The sequence below is a fragment of the Corvus brachyrhynchos genome, unplaced genomic scaffold, assembly GCF_000691975.1.
Source record: "Corvus brachyrhynchos isolate BGI_N302 unplaced genomic scaffold, ASM69197v1 scaffold58, whole genome shotgun sequence".
Lineage (NCBI taxonomy): Eukaryota > Metazoa > Chordata > Aves > Passeriformes > Corvidae > Corvus > Corvus brachyrhynchos.
The window spans coordinates 698,409-714,061 of NW_008239539.1; the positions used below are offsets into that span (position 1 = coordinate 698,409).

Sequence of the window (15,653 nt, forward strand, 5' to 3'; positions counted from 1 at the left end):
TTCCTGCTTTTTATTTTTAAACTTTTCTGGCAGTTTTTGGCTTGAATGAAAGCTCAAAACATCCTAGAAGGGAGTCCCTCCTCTCCAGCCTCAACCTGCAACAAGCTAGAGAAACATTGGGCTTTGACTAGGGAAGAAGTATTAAATAAAGCACCTACATATGCACAGTAGTTTCTGAACAGGAGCAGCAAATACTTCAAGAGCAGAAAGAGGGAAGAAAGAGAAGGGATATCCTCCTCGGAGAAAAGAGACTGAAAGAGCTTTGTCTGCTCCTGTGGGCACTTTTTATAAAAATACAGAGCACTGGAAGAAGCAGATCCAGGTGGAAACAAAATGAAAGAGTGGAACTGAGACCTGGATCAAAGCTCACATGCACTAGGAGGCAGTGGGATGCACAGGGAAAGGCTGAGTGCAAACGCTTGGCTGTACAACTCCAGGCATTCCCACCTTCTCTGTGCTAGCAAATATCAAGTTTCAGTTTAAACTTTTCCCCCCAGTCCTTGCTGAGTGCAACATGGGCAACACTCACAATAGAAATGACCAGAGAGAAGTGCCAAGTACAAAAACAAGAGTCAGGCTGCTGTAAATATGGACAAACTAACGGCATAATGAGCAGGATGGGGTCCCTTTACTCAGTACTCTCTGTTTCCAACCCTTTCATTTTCTGAAAGCTCAAAAACCATGGTAACATGAGCCTTCTTCTCCTTTCCAAAAGGCAGAAATGAAAGCTCAAGATCCTCAAACCTGACTGTTCAAGATCCTCAAACCTGACTGTGTAAGACCAGGGGAGAAAAGGTCACGGACAGCAAGTGTGTAGAGAGAGGGGATCACTGGTTCACATTCCAAATGAGGAAACAGAAGGGATACAGGGCAAGTATCAAGAACTAGGGCACACACATATCAGAGCAAGGACAACAGAGCACCCCACCTGCACAGGCTTCCAGGGTTCAATTGGAGGGGTTAAGTCTGCAGTGTAGAATGATCCAGGGTCACAGGGTCCTGTCAGAGCACTGATCTTCCATAAAAAGCAGTCCTTGGCTTTGGACAGTGGCATGAGCCAGGCTGCTTTTCCAGATTCATCTTCCAAAATCCTACTAATGGGCAGCTGAGGGGTGGGAGGGAATTCCACCTCTTCTGTCAGCATCATAGCTACTCGCTCCTGGATCCTCTTGTGGGCCTTCTCTGGGTCCTGGAGCAGCAGTGGTGGAGGGGCACTGGCACCTTTTCTACGCCTTTTTTTCTCTTTAAAAAAAAAAGGAATCCAAATAAATAAACAGCTGAACACACAGGGCAGAGGAGATCAACACAGCAGTTTCTTCAGCACTGTACTCAGAGTTGACCGAAAGGCATGAGAACACAACTCTTAAGATTGTGCAGGTAGTCCAAAACCTCAGATAGGCCTTACGGGAGAAACGAACTCTGGAGAAGAATGACTCCTCCTCACACTGGTCTGCTGCATTCTGGGGGCCTTCCCATGTCCACTAAATCTGATCATTATGGAAAGCACTGGTAGTCATGCAGCCTCCCAGCCCTATGGAACGCTGCCTGTATATCTTGGTTTGAAAGATAGGTGTCTGCCAAGGAAGGCGGGAACCTCCCTTGGAATGGAAAACGTGACCCCTCCTCCCCTCTAAATTACTGTAACTTTGAAATTACGGGGCTTTCAGGCAAAGATATGGGGAAAGGAATAACAGTTCTTTACATATATATGCCGTAGCAGGAGCTGCGGGGAAAGTCGGGCAGACACGGGGTGCTGTAGCAAAAAAGCCCGAGGCAGCAGCAGCAGAAAGCAGTGGGGCTGGGCAGCAGCAGCCGGGAGACGCGCCCTCCGGGAAGAGGGTGGGGTTCGGGGGGCCGGGTTTTTCCCCTGAGGCACCCGAGTAGATGGTGAGGGTCCTTTCCCGTCAGATCGGGGGTTAATAAGGTCCCAATTCAACGGCCGCTCACCCACGGTAAGGAAGAAGCAGTACAGGGCTGGACTCCGCGGTGGCAGCGAATTCTCCCCACGGTAGCAGCAACTCGACCGTTCCCCTCCGATGCCGAGAACGAGCCAGGAGCTAAGCCCAGCCCCTCACCCCCCAGCCAAAATCTCGGGTATCTCTGCCCTTCCCAAGAGAAAAGCCCTCAGCTAAGACAGTAGCCAGCTGCACCCTTCCTTCCACCCTGGCCACTTCTTTTGTCTCTTAAGTACCGGTCCTTATCATGTCTTAGGCAACAGATGGGACAAAATTCCCTGAAAGAAAAAGGAAAAAAGAAAAATCCTAACCTCCAACACTGTATGGCAGTGCTGCACAACAAAGGGAGGAAAAACCACCAACACACCTATGAAGGAATCCTTATCTTGTGTTCTGGTCATGGATGACATCAAACCACAGCTCACACAAACACTAGGCAGCCTTCATTAGGAAATCCTGTATCTTACTACCTTTGCCTTACTAATGCCCAACCCCAGATCCAACTGGGAGTACCTATGGGCAGGAAGGAGACCTGAGCAGGGTTATGAAGAGTCAAGTCTCCCCTCTGTACAGCTCTCAACCCTCTCCCTTGGCAGTTGTCTGCCTTTCTAAGCCCTTCTGCACTCTGACATAGCGAGGCACCTGCTCAGCAGCATGTACTGGACATACACGGCACTGCAGAAAGGACAAAATGATATGAGATAACACTGAAAAAGCTGCATTAATCCAGGCTGCAGCAAGAAGAATAGGAAAAAATCTACTGCAGGAGAAATAACAATCATATTTTCATGTTATTTCTCCTCACTTCCACAGTTTACAAGAAACAACAGCTTAAGACTATTTTACAGATTCAAAATAACAAACCAATGAAAAAAAGCACAAGATTCCCAAAACCATGGACATCCTGCAGCCGTTCTTACCTGCATGTGGATACTGCATATTGTTGAAGCTCTGACAGCTTAAATAAACCAGAAACAGGGCTGTCATCCCTCCTGTATCCAACAGGGAAGTTTTGGTGGAGAGCAGCCACCTTACTCCTGCATAGCACAGCCTCAGACACTAACTTGCTGTAACACATACCTGATCCTGGCTTCCATTTGATTGGGAAAGCAGCCACCGGTTTCACATTTGTAACTGATTTTGTTTGTTCCTGCTTTTCTTGCTCCAACAGAGAGCGTGACATTGCCATGGCAACCTGCAAATCTTCATCCTTAAGCTCCATTTTGGCCCTCTTCTGTGTTTTCCTCAAGTCCTCGTTGGAGGGGCCTTTTCGCTTTGCCCTGCTGGGCTGATTGCTGAAATCCAAGAATGCAGCAGGAAGCCCCAGTTAATGTGACTGGATCAGAGACAACAAACACTGAGCACTCCAGAGCAGCTGCTCCATTTACTCAGAGAGATTCCCATGTCAAGCATAATAAGAAGCATTCAGTACTTTCTTTCCTAGCAGAGAGCAAATGATTTCTCATCATTCATGGAACTTAGAGTAATTTAGAGAAGTCTTATTTTGGGATGTAAGCATCTGCTATCTCTACCTTGAATGATTTTTTTCTACCAAAAGGGAACAAACAAGTTGAAACAGGAGAAAACCAGATCACCAGAAAATGCTTTCCCATCCCTCTGCTTCCACAGGAACAGGCAATGGTCCTTCCTTGGCACAAAAGGACTTCATGAGCTCCTCTACAAATTCACTCAGGCACCACTTGCTGCACTCTGAAGATTCTGCTCAAATCCAAGCGAGCAGCTCTGTACCAAGCACATTGCAAAACACACCTGCTCCCACTTTGGCTCAGGGTGAAAGGACATTCCCAGGACAGCAATGAGCTGAGGAGCTGAGGCTGTCCTGGCACCACAGATCCCAAGGAAGGCTCCACACTCCTACTCTGTGGTTTGCTCAGTAAGCTCAAACACACCATTTTGCTTTACTGAGCGACTGCCTCACAGACTAGAAACCATTCTGACAAACCACTGGAAGGTTATTTACTCCCCATTTTGCTCTTGCCTGCTGGCTTTTAAAGTCATCTACCACCTGACCTCTTCTGAGGGAAATTAAGATTATTTCTCCAACTGACTGTCACATCCTCCTCACCTGGTACTGGGCCATGGCTCTACATGACCTGCTCTGAGCTCAGGGCTTGCCCAGTGTGTGAGTCAGCCTTGCATTTACTGTTCATCCCCACCTCCAACATCTCTCAGGCCAAAGTAAGCAACAAGCATCTTTTTGTTTTCCTACCAGCTTACCTGGGACACTGAAGAGCTGCATCACCAAGCGTGGCCACCTGCAACTGCACTGCCTGAAGAAGCAGATTAGGAGGCACATCCATCTCCACAGCACAGCGCTTCAGGTGACTGACTCGGCTCTGTGAGGTTTGGAACTGCTTCCCACAGATGGGACATTCAGGGACCACTGGTTTGCTGGAGGATGACATCTGTGCTTCTTCCATCTCATCCAGACACCTGGGAGACAATGGCAAAGCTTACCTATGGAGATTTTAAAGGGTGCGTGCTAGGACTTAAGTCATTAATATAATAATAATAATAACAACAACAACAAAAATAATAATAATAAAAAGCACAATCACTTCTAATACCAGTAACAGCCATGGACATCCACTAAAGAAACAAGCATTATGTGGCCATGTTGTGATGAACACAACAGGGAACAGTTACATAGAGATAATGGTCTCAGAGGCATATTAAAAACGTATTGCTCAAAGGCAAGTGCAGTGAATAACTTTAGAATCATAGAATGCCACAATGGTTTGGGTTGGAAAGGACCTTAAAGGCCATCTTGATCCACCCCCCCTCCCATGGGCAGGGACACTTTCCACCAGACCAGGTTACTCCAGCCTTGCCTTGAACACCTCTAGGAATAAGGACTCCACAGCCTCTCTTGAACAACACACTTCATGTGTGTCCATCACCTAATCCCTCTTCCTGCACTCATTCAAACATTCCACCTAATTTATAAACCCCTGTCAACAGAAAAGGGAGCAGCTGAATTGACACCACACTCCAGAGTGCAGCATGATGAACTTCAAATAATTTCTGGCAGGCCATAACTATGTAAAAATTTGTACTTGTTCTCTTTCTGTTCTCTCCAAAGAGATTCAGGGTGTGAAATCCTGGATCTGCAGGACCTATCACAAAAGTCACTCCCTGATTAGGTAATGACACACACAGGGCTGTGCTAAGAGACCATTCAGCACTGGTGATTACTGGTGTGTCGGTGCATCTATCCATCTACAGCTTCACTCTTGGGATGAAGGCTGCTATCAAAAAATCCCTGGCTAATATAACCTTGTAATCTCAACAGATGATTACATGTTTATAGTTCAGAAAGCCTGACTTTCCAAAAAGCATTTCTAGCTGTCAAACACTGTCACTGTTTTACAGCTTCTGTCCTCTCAAGCAGCACAAAATGGCTGAAAACAGAAACAACAGTAACACCTGGAAAGCTGCAGGTGCAAACAAGCCTGATCAATGGCAGCCACTCGGTAACATGATGTAGGACTGAACAATTTACATCACTCCTGCCTTCTGGAAGTGCTTGAATTAAGAATTTACAATCATTCAAATGTGTTGTTTCTGAAAAGTAACAGAAGAGCACAGAGTTTTAATTTCCAAAGAGCTGTCTGTACATAATATATTGTGTTTGATATTTACCACTAAGGAAATGTTAATGTTAAATGTTAAATGAAGGGCAGTAATTTCAATTGAGTCATCTCTCTGAGTAGTGTCACATTTCCCTCAGAAAACAGCTAAAATACAATGACATACTGGATGTCCTTAGATGAATTTTAGCAAAACAGAGCAAAGACTTTGTTGGCTGAAATCGGTAGATCTCAAAATTTGCATTAGGGACTCATCACTAACGGAATCATTAAGGTTGGAAAAGACCTTTAAGATCACCAAGTTCCTTTACAATGGCAGCTCCTCTGCCACACAGCTGAAGAAAGCAGATTTGGCCTGGCCACACACATGCAGAAGCCCTGCAGGGCAAGACAATCAGCCTCTGCTTTCACATTAAAATGATTTGTTAATTCAAGCCATAAAGGTCAAGGCCATTAAGCAGAATCCCACATTCTTCCATGGCTGGGCTGAGTGAGGAGTCTATGGGGGACTGGACAGAAAAGACAGATCTGGCTGGTGCTTCACCTGTTGACGTGCTGCTCTCGTCGCAGCGTGTTCATGGCTGTGAGATCCTTCTGGCAGATCTGACAGAAGAACAAGCCTGCATCCTCCAGGCTTGCCAGGGCTCCGTCCTTGGATTTCTGCTGAAGAGGCAAAGCCAGAGCACTGTCGTGTTCCACAGATGGGAGATGGTGGGTATCTGGCAAAGAAGGCAGAAATGATCTAAGATGGAAAACTAAATCCTTATGGAAGGTGAGAAACTGTTACACTTGTCATTATTAGCTTATTAAACTAGACATACAAAAATTAATGGCAAGCTTTCTCTTGCATCTTCACACCTGATCTCTCACCAGGAAAGGTACAACCTGCTCCTTTCCAACACTCCAAGACTGTACCAGCCCAGGAGCAGGAGGTGACAATTTGCTCACAGTGCATCACATGTCAGGGACAGTGAAGGGACAGTTTTGGCTGAAGTTTCTGGGGAGAATATGGAATTTTATACATAAAATGTATAACACAGCAGATTTTCATGTCCATACAGAACCAACAGGGACTTGATCTATAAAGAACCAACCACAGTAAAATTGCTGTGAATTAAATTTATCAACACAGAACATATCACCTTAGAGAGTGCCTGGAGATGTACCAAAGATGGAGGATACCTAGGAGCTGCCTAACACTGTCCCAAGGGAAGGATGATCACATTCACTGATACTGTTGGAATTTCAACCTGTTTCCAAAAGACAATTATTCTTCTAGAATTTACATGAGGTTAGCTCAGCCTTAGAGAAGAGTTGGAAAAAAAGTATGGATAATCTTTTAACAATGTTTTTTCAGGGATCTGGAGTGGTTTGTACCAAGCCACTAGGCCAGCCAGGAACAAAGCCCTGGGATCCAGGACTGCTCCTCAGGCAACCATTCTCACCAGCCACTCATTCTGCACACACCAGAGCCAAGAGGAGAAACATACCATCCTCAGGAGGGTTCTGCTCCTGGCTCCTGGCAGGGAAATCCCTGCTGGCTGCAGCCTTTGGCACGCTCCCATCCAAGCTGTGTTTCAGCTGCTCAGGTGCCACCCTCTTGAACTGCTGCATTCTCTCCACCACCAGCTCTGCCACCCGCACCTTTGGGGTGGGTGAAGAGCAGGTTCCTGGAGGAGTAGCGGGAAGGAGGGGTAAGGTAGTCTGGGAACAGCCACTCAGAGGATTTGCTAGAGGGGGAGAAAACACCAGTTTTACCAGGTGGCTTTAAACACACACTGAGAGCTGCTGGGAGGCCCTTCCCCAACAGCAGCCTGGGCCAGGCCCAGTTCTGCACAGCCATTCTTAGAGAAGTGAACAATTTGTGTAACTATTACAGGACTTTATACCTGATAACCACAATAACAACATCCAGCTTCTGTGCTGCAGAGGTGTTTAGATACCTTTGTATCCTTTTTACAGGGAGGAATATTAAGGAAGTCTTGCATGAAGGTCTCCAGCAGGGACATGGAAGGCAGTCCCACAGCCCTGCTCTCCCAGCATTCCAACCACACAATGTCCCAATCCTGACTGACCTAATTTATCAGTATAAGGACTTCCATCACTGGTGACTGCATTCTGGTCATCATGTTTAACAGCTACTGAAGGACTAATCCTTTATGAACTAATCCAATACCTTTCCTAACTCATTCATGGTTTTTTTTACCCTTGACAACATCCAGTGACAATATGTCACCATACAATGAAGCATTGAGTAAAAAAGGACCACACTATACTCGGAGCTTGCTTCAAGATGATCTGAGAGTGTTTTTCTCAGCTCTGATACTGCAAAAATCAGTGAATAATGACTGGCAAAGAAATCACATTGTGCTGAGGCTTCACCTTACTGAGGGACATCTTCTGCCTGCCTGCAGCACAGAACACACTCCTAGATCAAACCCCTGTAAGGGGCAAGCCTGCTTCCAACAGTGCTACTGTGTCCCCTCCAGATGGATTTCTCAAGACCTTCACTGAGCTACAGAGTCCTTTCAGTCCTTGCCTATCTTCTGTTTGAACTATTTCAGTTCACTCACCTGTCAGAGGCCTCTGGCTACACTCAGTGCTCTCTGTGCTCAGTTGGCTGGCAGGGAGAGGGCTCCTTGCTCCATCTCCCTGTGCAGTCTCACCACTGCAGGCTGCAGCATCGCCATCTTCTTCTTGTACCAACGTTTGATCCTTCGGACCCAAATCTTGAGGCAAGTTTATCTCCTTCACTGCTGGTAAGTGATGATGGGTTTGGCTCTTAGCAGCAGCTTTGCCTCTTCTTAATTTGCTTCGTGTTGTGGTGCTCTTTGGCCAGTCCTGAACTCTCTTTGTTGCCTCAGCATCCCCAGCCTTTTTCTTTGCCCTACTCAAAATGTTTGCCCACAATTCCTTAAAATCATTGTCCTGTTCATCCATCGGCTTTCCAGTAACACTGTGGCCTAAGAACACTGTGAGGACTGGAGGGCAGGGGGAAACACCAGAATCAGTTCAGATTTGCATCAGCCCTTCCAGCACCTCAGAGATGTCCATTCTCCAGGCTCCAATGAGGTCACCAGACAGAGTGGGCACTTCCAACAGTTCATTCTTCCACAGTTAGTTCACATTCAGCAAAGCATGTTTTCTCTCCAAGGACCTCACCTGCTTTCACAAGCTGGTTCTTCAGAAGACTCTGGACCATAAGTTAGGCACCTCAGTTGGTGCAGAGCATGTGTAAGATCATCATGATAAGCTACAGAGCTTCAGAGAGACACTTATGAAAGCCCTTAAACAGAGAAACAAAAGCAGGTGGTCATGCAGGATGGTACAGGCAGATGCACTGTGGGACAAGGTGTAAATTGCTGAAGGAGAAGAGAATTTGCATGAAATACTAAGATTAGAAACAGCACATATTAACCCCAAACACTGTCCCTGTAATTGTACTACAGATATGCCCAAGCCACGTTAGCAAAGAAGAGGAAAGATTTTAAAACAGGTATCTGATATGGGGTAGGCTTTTGTCTTGGAGCTCTGGATTTTTGTTATACACAGCTCTGTCCTTTTGTTATACACATTCCTACTTACATAGCACAAGACCAGCAAATGCAGCAGGAAAAACACCCATCCTTCAGCTCAAGCAGTGACTCTGGAGTGTTAAACTCTGCTTTGAGACACTACAGTTCCAGAGAGGAGAGGCCAACCTCATTTTGAGAAGTAAATTAATGGAGTTGTGGCATTTCAGAAGGGGTTTTAGGACAAGTCAGAGAATGATTCCATTAAACATGTTCAGCTTTTCTCTCCTCTTGTCTTCCACAGTTGCTCAAATTACCCCTCCTGCTGCTGCTGAATTCTTCCCCTGAGTACTCAATAAACCATGACACTGACCATGTTTCACAGACTGCTGTCACACACATGAGGTAAACAGACTAAATAAATAGCATTTTTAAACGAATTTCTTAATCTTTTCAGCTGCAGCAAGAACAGCAGTACTAGGCAGGGATTACCTGGAACAGCGCTGGGTACAATATCCAGATGGAAATGCCATCAACTCTCAGGCAACATTAAAACTAGAGCTCTATTCTTACATGTTTTCATTGTCCTCTTCTTCCTAGTCCTGAGTTCATGATGGTGCTGGCTATTTTACCAGGGGTTTTATATTCCTCCCAAAACTACTTCTTTCAAACCTAAACCAGAGTGTTTCACTTGGAATGGCAGCAGCTATAGTCCAGTTACTCCAGTAAAGCTCTGGACACAGAAAGACTCAAAAAGCAGGAAAAACACATGGGAGATTGTTTTCTCAAATGGCTTGGCTGCAGACATGAGAGGCTGAGGAATGCTGGTTACACACTTCCATGGGTCAGCCTTTCCTATAAGCAATTACAGATGTTAATGGATTTATTTATTTTAAACTCAGGCTCCCAGACCTGCAGAAGATTCTGCTGTGAATCTTGGAGTAATTTTCTCTTAGAGAGAAATCAAAGTTCATAAATTTACTTTTCCTGGACAGAACACTGGTGTAATTATAACTGTAAATTGACCTTTTTCTTTTAAGGAGGAGACAGCATGTGGAGAAGTCCCAAATCTTAACATCCTACATGGCTTTAAATACCTCAGACACAGCTGTACTGCTGGATTATTTATGGTGAGTTCCTGATATTAAACTGCGAAACAGATCAGCACTTTTCCATTTGCTATCAATGTTCAGTGTCCCAGGCAGATCAGATCAGACACACCTATGATGCAAAACTAAGAATTTATCTATATTACTCCTCCCTGTCCAGACCTGCATTTACAGGTTCCTGATCTATTCAACATCTCAATATTTCTGAAGCTGCTGCTATTGCTGCCCCTAACAACCAGCTTTGGCACCAGTCTATTGAGCGCAAAAGGTAATGGCTTTGAAAATCACTTCTGTCAGTATAATATTCAATTCATTTTGGAAGATCTTAAAACTAAACAAATCACAAATAAAATAATTAGCAGCACTTACCTATTCACTGAGATGCCAAATCTATAGCCCAGCTGTGCCTTTCAAGTAAACGTGCATCAGCAAAATGGTACAAAGCAGGACCAGTAAGAATGAAAGACAGAACCTGGAAAATGGAGGGAAAAGGATGGATTTAGTGTATTTTGTCCTGACTGCTCTTGATTATCGTTTCTACCAGTTCAACAGGTACCTGATGGGAGCCTACAAAAAAGATGGAGAGGGACTTTGGACAAGGGCCTGGAGTGACAGGACAAGGGGCAATAGCTTCCTACTGCCAGGGAGTAGGATTAGATGGGATATGGGGAAGAAAATCTTTCCCTGTGAGGGTGATGAGGCCCTGGCACAGGTTGCCCTATCCCTGGAAGTGTTCAAGACCAGGCTGGACAGGACTTGGAGCAAGCTGGGATAGTGGAAGGTGTCCCTGCCCATGGCAGGGGGGTGGAACTGGATGATCTTTCAAGTCCCTTCCAACTCAAATAATTCTGTGATTTTATGATTTAAAAATATGCACCTATTACATGCCTTGTATTTACTGCCTTGTAATTACTTAGTTAAATCATAAAACCCTTAAAAAAACCCAAACAGGTAAAAGATCTGTTATCCTCCCACTTTTCAGAGCAGCCTCTCTTTTAACCCCTGAAAGCGTTTTTCCACCAGCAGTCCAGTTTGACATTCTCTCTTCTGAGCTCTCAAATACACAACATTTGGGCCTGCTCACTTGCTGCTTTACACTGTCTGTCTGTTCCAGGAACAATTCTCCTGCCATTTCAGTCTCCAAGAATATGTCATCACCGTGGCTACAACAGTCCATCAGCACTAGGCAGGCCTCAACAACTTGCACACAGCAGATACCTTCTCCCCTCCCGAGCACCACAGTAGTGCCTCAGGACATCTCCTCCTCAATTCCTCATCTTTAAAGAAAAATTCACTTTATACTTTCAAAACCAGGAAAGTGCCTTGGAAGCAATCTCTTGTATTTCTCAAGAAATGCTAAGGGAAATGGGATTATTTAACACTAGAAAGTGAGGCAACAACAAAACCTGAATTTTTGTCTGTAGTCCCCAGCACAGGAAGGACATGGACCTGCTGGAGTGAGTCCAAAGGAGGCCACCTTTCTCCCCCACCCCCACCTCCAGCTTCACCTCAGTCTTCAGAAATTAGCTAATTGCCAGGGCCTGGATGACCCCGGACCGCTAATTATGGAGTGCTGGCAGCAGCAGGATGATGGGATGCACCATGTTGGGTTGGCATTAGAAGTTTCATCACCACCTTCTCCTTTTGTGGAAGCTGCAGCCAAAGATATGAGGGTTAGTGACAAAACTTCCAGTCAAGCCAGACCAAATACTGCGAAAGGAAAGAATTTCTGCAGTGTTTTTTCTGGCAACCACACCAGAAGGAGGTCCCTAGGGATTCTTCCAGACCAAATCCTGTTACAAAAAACCTTCCTACAGGTTCCTGATGGAGAAGAACCTACTTGTCAACGGTGTGACTTCCGAAAAAGCACATTATCTTCCATCCTTTTAGGGATTCTTCACTAGAGCCTGTTCTCTGCAGGTTCCTGCACTAACCAACACCTTTACCACTACTTTACAAAGACATGACACTGCATCTGTACAGTGTCTCTGTGCTTGCAGAAGTGCAAAAACTTTAACACTGAGGACAGCAGGGCTTGTTCTGTGAGGAGAGAACAAATCTAAGTGCAAAACAGGAATCCAAAGAAGGTACAATTTTCTTGTTCTGGTCTCTGCCAGCTTCCCTGTGCCAGAAAAGGGTAACAAAACCAGATGTGGAAAATAGGAAATGAGAAATTAATTCAAGTCTCTATAAGCAAGGGAATGATAGGTAGGAAAATCATACTGAGATTCCAAGGAGCAATCTTAGCAGGGATCAGCATCCGTGTCTGTCTGGCACCACCCACTTCCCTACCTGATATCCCTTCAGTCCTCACATCTCTGTCCAGAGCTACACCTCCCCCTGCCAGCACCCTGTTCATATGGCAAAACACTTCAAAGCATTTCACAGCCACTAAAAAAATAATCACAATCCAGACAGAATTTTAAATCATTACTTACACAACAAAGTGCCCCTCTACCAACACGTCCTCAGAATAGAAAATTCACTCTATACCTCCTCTGGAAGGATAAAGGGGAAGTGCAGAGACAAATAAAAACTAACGGTCACTCAGGTGCAAATACTCCTGGTTGTATGCAAACACAGTAACACATAAATCACAAAAAGAAGCAGCTGGTGATGAAAACATCAAATTGGTTTGACTGATAACAACAACAAGCTATTAATTTTAAGAGAATAATAAAATTGATGTTAAGGACTGAAGAAAAACATTTTGGTAGAGGCCCTAAAAGTCAATAAAGAACAATACTTAATAAAAACTCAGTTGGTTTTCAGAGAAAGAAAAATAATCAGAGTGATAACAAAAACCAAGATGTAAAATAATATCATGGTGATGGAACTGGATTCTGAATATAAATAAAGAATATAAACAATGCAATGTATTAAAAGCAGGAGGTAAAATTACCTTGTCAGAAAAAGTTAAGGACTTTCAAAAAAGATCTTTTTTGGTGTACGTGAAAACCAAGAAAAAAAACCTACCAAGGCCACTACATCAAACCGTGGAACTGTTAATCCTGCAAATACTAAATATTTCTATAATATTCATCCCCTGATGATGCTGGAAAGCAGCCCAGTTTAGGAGCAATGCAAAGCACATTGAAAAGCAGCTGCTGAAGGTGTTTCTGTCAACAGAATTGGACCATTTGCAAGCAGAAGTCACTGTGATTTTTCAAAAAGGACAATTAGGGAAGTAAACACCCATCTTGCAGACTGAGCTCAACACCAAGCTGATAAAGAAATGGCTTATATGGGAATTGATGAACACAGAGGGATCATAAAATTAAGCCAAATCAACACAGTTTATAAAAATCCAGACCTACACTCAGCTAATACCTATTTGATGAGAGCTCTCTGTGTTATCAGAGGGGTAATTTTCCTATAAACTACTAAAGGAGTATCAAGGGACAAAATGATTAATTAAAATCCTACAAAATCAATACAAGGCATTTAAAATTATTAAAATGTAGCTAGGTAAGTTTCAAAATGAAGCTGCAAACAGCTGTCATTGAGCACTTACGTTTCTAGTGCCACCCCACAGAGATTAACTCTCTGCCTGTCCTGTTTTTCTGTTCTTTACCTTAGGAAATGAGCTGGGAGAGACACCAACCAGCAGGATCAAGCTGTCAAAAAGGGAGCCATCGGACAGCCCATCATTCTTCCAAACCACAATGTGGCCTCTTCCCAGGTGCCTGACTCCACCCCAACAGGGATAATTGTGACCACGTCAACCAATTCTGTTATTTTGTAGATCAAGAACAGAGCAGTCAGTGATACTTGTGGCAAGAAAATGAACTGAATAATTAATGAAAAAGTGAAAATAAAGAGAAGGACGCTCCCATGTTGAATATTCAAGCCATTCCTTTCCAAGATGACAGTATTATTCTGAAGGGCACATTCACTTAAAACAAGGTCAGTCCTACTGATTTTTTTCCCAAAAATCCTGTCTTCTGATTTGTGACTATGTTGAAGCCAAATATAAAGTGAAATTAAACAAAGTATCTTGATTTCTCTAAAATAGGAAGATGCTCACTTTGAAAAGGTAACCAAACTCATCACAGATTTCTTCAGGTGATCTGATAATGCACCTTTTACACTAACACTTCATTAATTTGTAACAATGAATAACTTGCTCTCTTCTCAGCTAAAATCACACACAAGAGCTACAGTGAACCCCACAACACTCTGCATGTAATGAAAATTGACCCAGCGGGAAAAGCAAAAGGGCAAAAGAACTTGAGGTCCATTTTCCATTTTCTTCCAAATGTAAAGCTTATGGTAACAATTCTTTCACCTTCTGTTTCCAGTTTGCCTCTGACACACCCGTACTGGTGTCCAGATAACTGTTCTAATCCAAGCACCAAAATCAAAGGGGAAAGGAGGGACCAGGAAAGAGATGAAGAACAGGATTTTAAGCGGATACAAAAGGCGAGCATATAAGGGCCTCTTTGTGTAGACAAAACAGGGGCTGTACCCAATCTGTGATTTTTGAGAGTTCATAGAGAGCCAACAGACTGAGCAACAGCCAATGTCACTGCCTTTGGACTTTACTGGAGTCAAACTGGTTTTGCCCAGCTGTAATTCTGGCTTTATCTAAAACCTGCATGGTTAAAATAAACACCTGTGTGTCTGCAGGTTCAGGGACCAAGTGTTGTCAGTAAAGCTAGCTGACACTGCCTCCCTTCAAGGCAGGCCCACACCACAGAATCACGGAATGGTTGGGGCTGGAAGACACCTTAAGGCTTATCTCATTCCCACCCCCTGCCATGGGTAGGGACACCTTCCACTATCCCAGACTGCTCCAAGCCCCATCCAGCCTGGCCTTGGACTCTTCCAGGGATCCAGGAGCAGCCACAGCTTCTCTGGGCACCCTGTGCCAGGGCCTCCCCACCCTCACAGGGAACAATTCCTTCCCAATACCCCCTTTAACCCTGCCCTCTGCCAGTGGTGAGCCATCCCCCCTTGTGCTGTGGCTCCAGGCTCTTGTCCAGAGTCCTTCTTCGCCCTTCTGAATATGCTGCTCCTTGTGCCCCTGAGCCTGGAAACAACAGATAAAATTCCACGTTGCTTCATGAAGCAGAGACAAATGCATCAGAATTGCTTTCCCTGGTAACACTGCTAGAAAGAAGTTTGCTTTGAAGCTGAACACGTTAAACGTCTTCAACGAATCCTACCGGCTGTCAGTGGAGCAGCTGTTTAAAACTCTAACACCCTCGCCTCCTTACCCTGAACGACTCTGCCTCTGCTGTATGCCTGAATTTCTGCCTTTGATGCTACACTAACACCAAGGATGGAGTTCATCCTTCAGCACCGTTTGTCCCCAGCTGCTGTCCGGGGCTGAGCTCCAGCCAGCCCCGCGCGGGCCCCGAGGGCTGCGGCCTGGGCTCCCCTCAGCCCCACACAGGGTCCGCGCCTCACGCGATGACGTCACGGATGACGCAACGCCGCTGACGCAATACCAGTGACGTAAAG

At 44.9% G+C, this 15,653-nt stretch overlaps 1 protein-coding gene across 5 annotated transcripts in view; it reads right to left on the reverse strand.

The window, feature by feature from the left end:
* The window catches only part of SLX4 (SLX4 structure-specific endonuclease subunit), a 29,000-nt gene extending 13,459 nt beyond the window's left edge, over positions 1-15,541 (reverse strand). For 3 of the 5 annotated variants that reach the window (XM_017741254.1, XM_017741253.1, XM_017741250.1), the window contains exons 1-8: positions 10,744-10,784; positions 10,557-10,659; positions 8,140-8,852; positions 7,057-7,296; positions 6,111-6,285; positions 4,194-4,409; positions 3,036-3,250; positions 929-1,242 (exon numbers count right to left, since the gene is read on the reverse strand). In XM_017741254.1, coding sequence (XP_017596743.1) covers positions 929-1,242; positions 3,036-3,250; positions 4,194-4,409; positions 6,111-6,285; positions 7,057-7,296; positions 8,140-8,506 — 1,527 coding nt within the window. In that variant the 5' untranslated portion in view covers positions 8,507-8,852; positions 10,557-10,659; positions 10,744-10,784. Of the gene's footprint in view, positions 1-928; positions 1,243-3,035; positions 3,251-4,193; positions 4,410-6,110; positions 6,286-7,056; positions 7,297-8,139; positions 8,853-10,556; positions 10,660-10,743; positions 10,785-13,761; positions 15,001-15,406 lie in introns of those variants that run through there. The other 2 variants (XM_017741251.1, XM_017741252.1) reach the window with 2 other exon arrangements.
* Positions 15,542-15,653: the final 112 nt, after the last annotated feature.